We start from the raw sequence: 2,589 nt of genomic DNA on the forward strand, positions 1-2,589 counted from the left end.
TCCATCTATTCAATTAGTTGTTTTTGTTTTAAACGTGCAAAAATATGAGCACTTTTGAGATATCAAAAGTTTTGTTTTAAGCAATATTTCAGCACAAGCTTAATGGAAATAACAGAAGACCAAGGTTCTTTTATTTCTGCTCAATACGTTGAACCAAGAACCAAGATATGATGTTGAAATATCTGTTATAGTAACAGGACAGGTCGGAGAGTTGTGTCTTTATTTTGGTGTCGATGTCGAATATCATCATGGTTTCTCAGAAATCACTTACTGCACCTTTAAACCCAGCTAGACCAGAAGTAATGAAAATAAATTAAGGAGAATGCAGAGAAATGTTTAATATATGTAAATATTTTATTGCAGAAGTTATTATAGCACTTTGTTTATTAATTATGTATTGCATTCTGTTATTCATTTTATTTTTATAGGCCAATACACATTTGAATATATGACAAGAAAGGGGAAGAGGAAATATAAGGGAAATACATAGTCTTGACGGAGCATGCTACAAAATTACTGCAGATATTGGAAATCTCTATATATTAATGATTTAAATTGTAATAGTTATTTGTCTGTTACAGTGTTGATGCACAATTTAGTTTAATATGTTTATTAAAATACAGATTTTCTTTTCCCCAAATCATGATTACCAAAGAACAGCAGAACATCATGCACACTTCATTCAGTAAAGTATGAATAGAAATATGTGTATCATTCAGTTTCTTCTGCAGCTGTAGAATCTGAAGTGTATTCACTGAACCAGGAAGTAGAAGAGCAGAGGAGACAACAGCAGCAGGAAGCTTGCCTTGTACATGCCATCTAACCAGGACAATAACAAACACTCACTGTCAATCAATCATACAACTATAGTAATTAAAAATAACTTATTCATTGTTGAGAAAACTTCTTCAGAATAAAAAGTCTATGAAAGCACCTGCCTCTCAAGCTTTGTACACTATGCAGGATGCTTTTGAAATATGATATTTAGTTCATTTAAAGAATCACTTGTGTTTTGTCTTATTAGCCCTATTGTTTGTTTTATTTACTCATTTAAAGTGTGACCATATAAAGAAGAATACCTGCAGCATTGCAGAGGTCAGTGTCACAGCACTGGGTTGTTACTGACCCAATCGCGATCTGTTGGGTCCCAGGGTCACATGAAGGTGAACACATTTTAGATGTACTGGTCATCTTAATGGGACCTTCAAAAAAAACAAAAAAACAAAAACATAAATCTCTGTATGATAGAATAATGAAACATTTCAACATTTGCAGTTATGTGATTTCGGATTAATTTCATGTACATTTAAACTTGCATCCTTCCTGTTATTTTCACTGTACGAAAACAGCTAAGTTGCTTGATATTTCATACTGAGATTTCTTAACATATTTTAATATATTGTTGCAATCATAAATACACTGGTTTGTAGCACAAATAGTTGTACTGTTTACTGAAATTTGTAATTGACCTTTACTTACCTATAGCAGAAATAAGCACTTCTGTGAGATTTTACATTTCCATTGTTTCAACACCAGAAAATTATAACAGCATCTCCATCAGTAAAAACATTACAGCACATTTTAATAAATCATATTGGACTTACCAACTTCTGCCACGGTTGTCATAGTCATGCACTTGGTAGATCCACTTGGACATGTTGTCGCATTTTGATTTGTACAGGATCCCGTCAGACTCATACACTCGTAACATCTGAGAGAGTGCCCTTAGTAATAAAACAGGGACCGTGAGAGAGAGAGAGATCTATTTGTACACAATAACATTGCAAACACTAACTGTCGTTTTACCTGCAGTGAAAAGACTGAACAGAAGAAAAACTGAGATTTGCAGATACATCTTTGGTCCGGAGGAGAATGAAATATTGTGTCTGTTTCAGCGCTCATTTTATAGCGTGTCAAATGGGAGGGTCTTTATGAGACAATGACAGTTTAACACAAGTTTCTAGACTTACACTGCTTACACTGTAAAAAAAAAAAAAAAAAAAATTCCATGGAAAATGTATTGTTGATTTTCTATCAGGACATTATCCATACATTTTATAGGCATTTTCATAAACCCTAAAGCACAGTGCAATGAAGTGCAAAAAATAAAAATAAAATAAAAAACAAATACAGTAAAGGTTGATGCAGAAACTTTCTTTATATCAATACAGCACAATGTAGCTCATTTCTATTATTTTATTGTATTTTATTTTAAATTCTTTACAGTGTACATAATTAACTAGGAATTTAATTATAAAGCAATGGTTTTAATATAAAAAGGAAGAACTACAATGATAGTTTGCAAGTAACAGACAATAGCAAAATAATTAAAGAAACAAAGTTGTCTAACATAAGCAAAGCAAAGAGGAAAAGGGTTTAAAAAAATATTAAATCAACTTGGTGGTCTAAAAGCATAGGCTGATGAAATTAAATTGGTTTTATACAAGCAAAAAGTATTGTTTTGATATATCAATGTATTATTTTAAGTATTACTACAGTACTTGCCTAATGAAAATATCCACCTAAACAACCACAAATTTTCTGTTTACATAATAATAAGCTCTTCAATATTTTATTAAGTATTTAGTT

General features: G+C 31.5%; 1 protein-coding gene across 1 annotated transcript; it reads right to left on the reverse strand.

The window, feature by feature from the left end:
• Positions 1-227: 227 nt before the first annotated feature.
• On the reverse strand, positions 228-1,889 carry LOC113077375 (lymphocyte antigen 6B-like). The gene is made up of 4 exons (XM_026249781.1): positions 1,807-1,889; positions 1,605-1,724; positions 1,080-1,202; positions 228-819 (listed from the first exon to the last, which is right to left on the reverse strand). Exons 1-4 carry the CDS (start codon positions 1,853-1,855, stop codon positions 752-754), a joined length of 360 nt encoding a protein of 119 aa, XP_026105566.1. The 5' UTR covers positions 1,856-1,889; the 3' UTR covers positions 228-751.
• Positions 1,890-2,589: the final 700 nt, after the last annotated feature.

Source organism: Carassius auratus, unplaced genomic scaffold (assembly GCF_003368295.1).
Source record: "Carassius auratus strain Wakin unplaced genomic scaffold, ASM336829v1 scaf_tig00022436, whole genome shotgun sequence".
In the NCBI taxonomy this organism is placed as follows: domain Eukaryota; kingdom Metazoa; phylum Chordata; class Actinopteri; order Cypriniformes; family Cyprinidae; genus Carassius; species Carassius auratus.

Bases quoted from the DNA above. Each gene is read 5' to 3' on its own strand.
- LOC113077375 (XM_026249781.1), bottom strand. From the start codon at position 1,855: ATGTATCTGCAAATCTCAGTTTTTCTTCTGTTCAGTCTTTTCACTGCA. The intron at 1,725-1,806 runs GTAAAACGACAG...TTTATTACTAAG, and splicing joins GTTCAGTCTTTTCACTGCAG to GGCACTCTCTCAGATGTTAC. The intron at 1,203-1,604 runs GTAAGTCCAATA...TTTTTTTTGAAG, and splicing joins GACAACCGTGGCAGAAGTTG to GTCCCATTAAGATGACCAGT.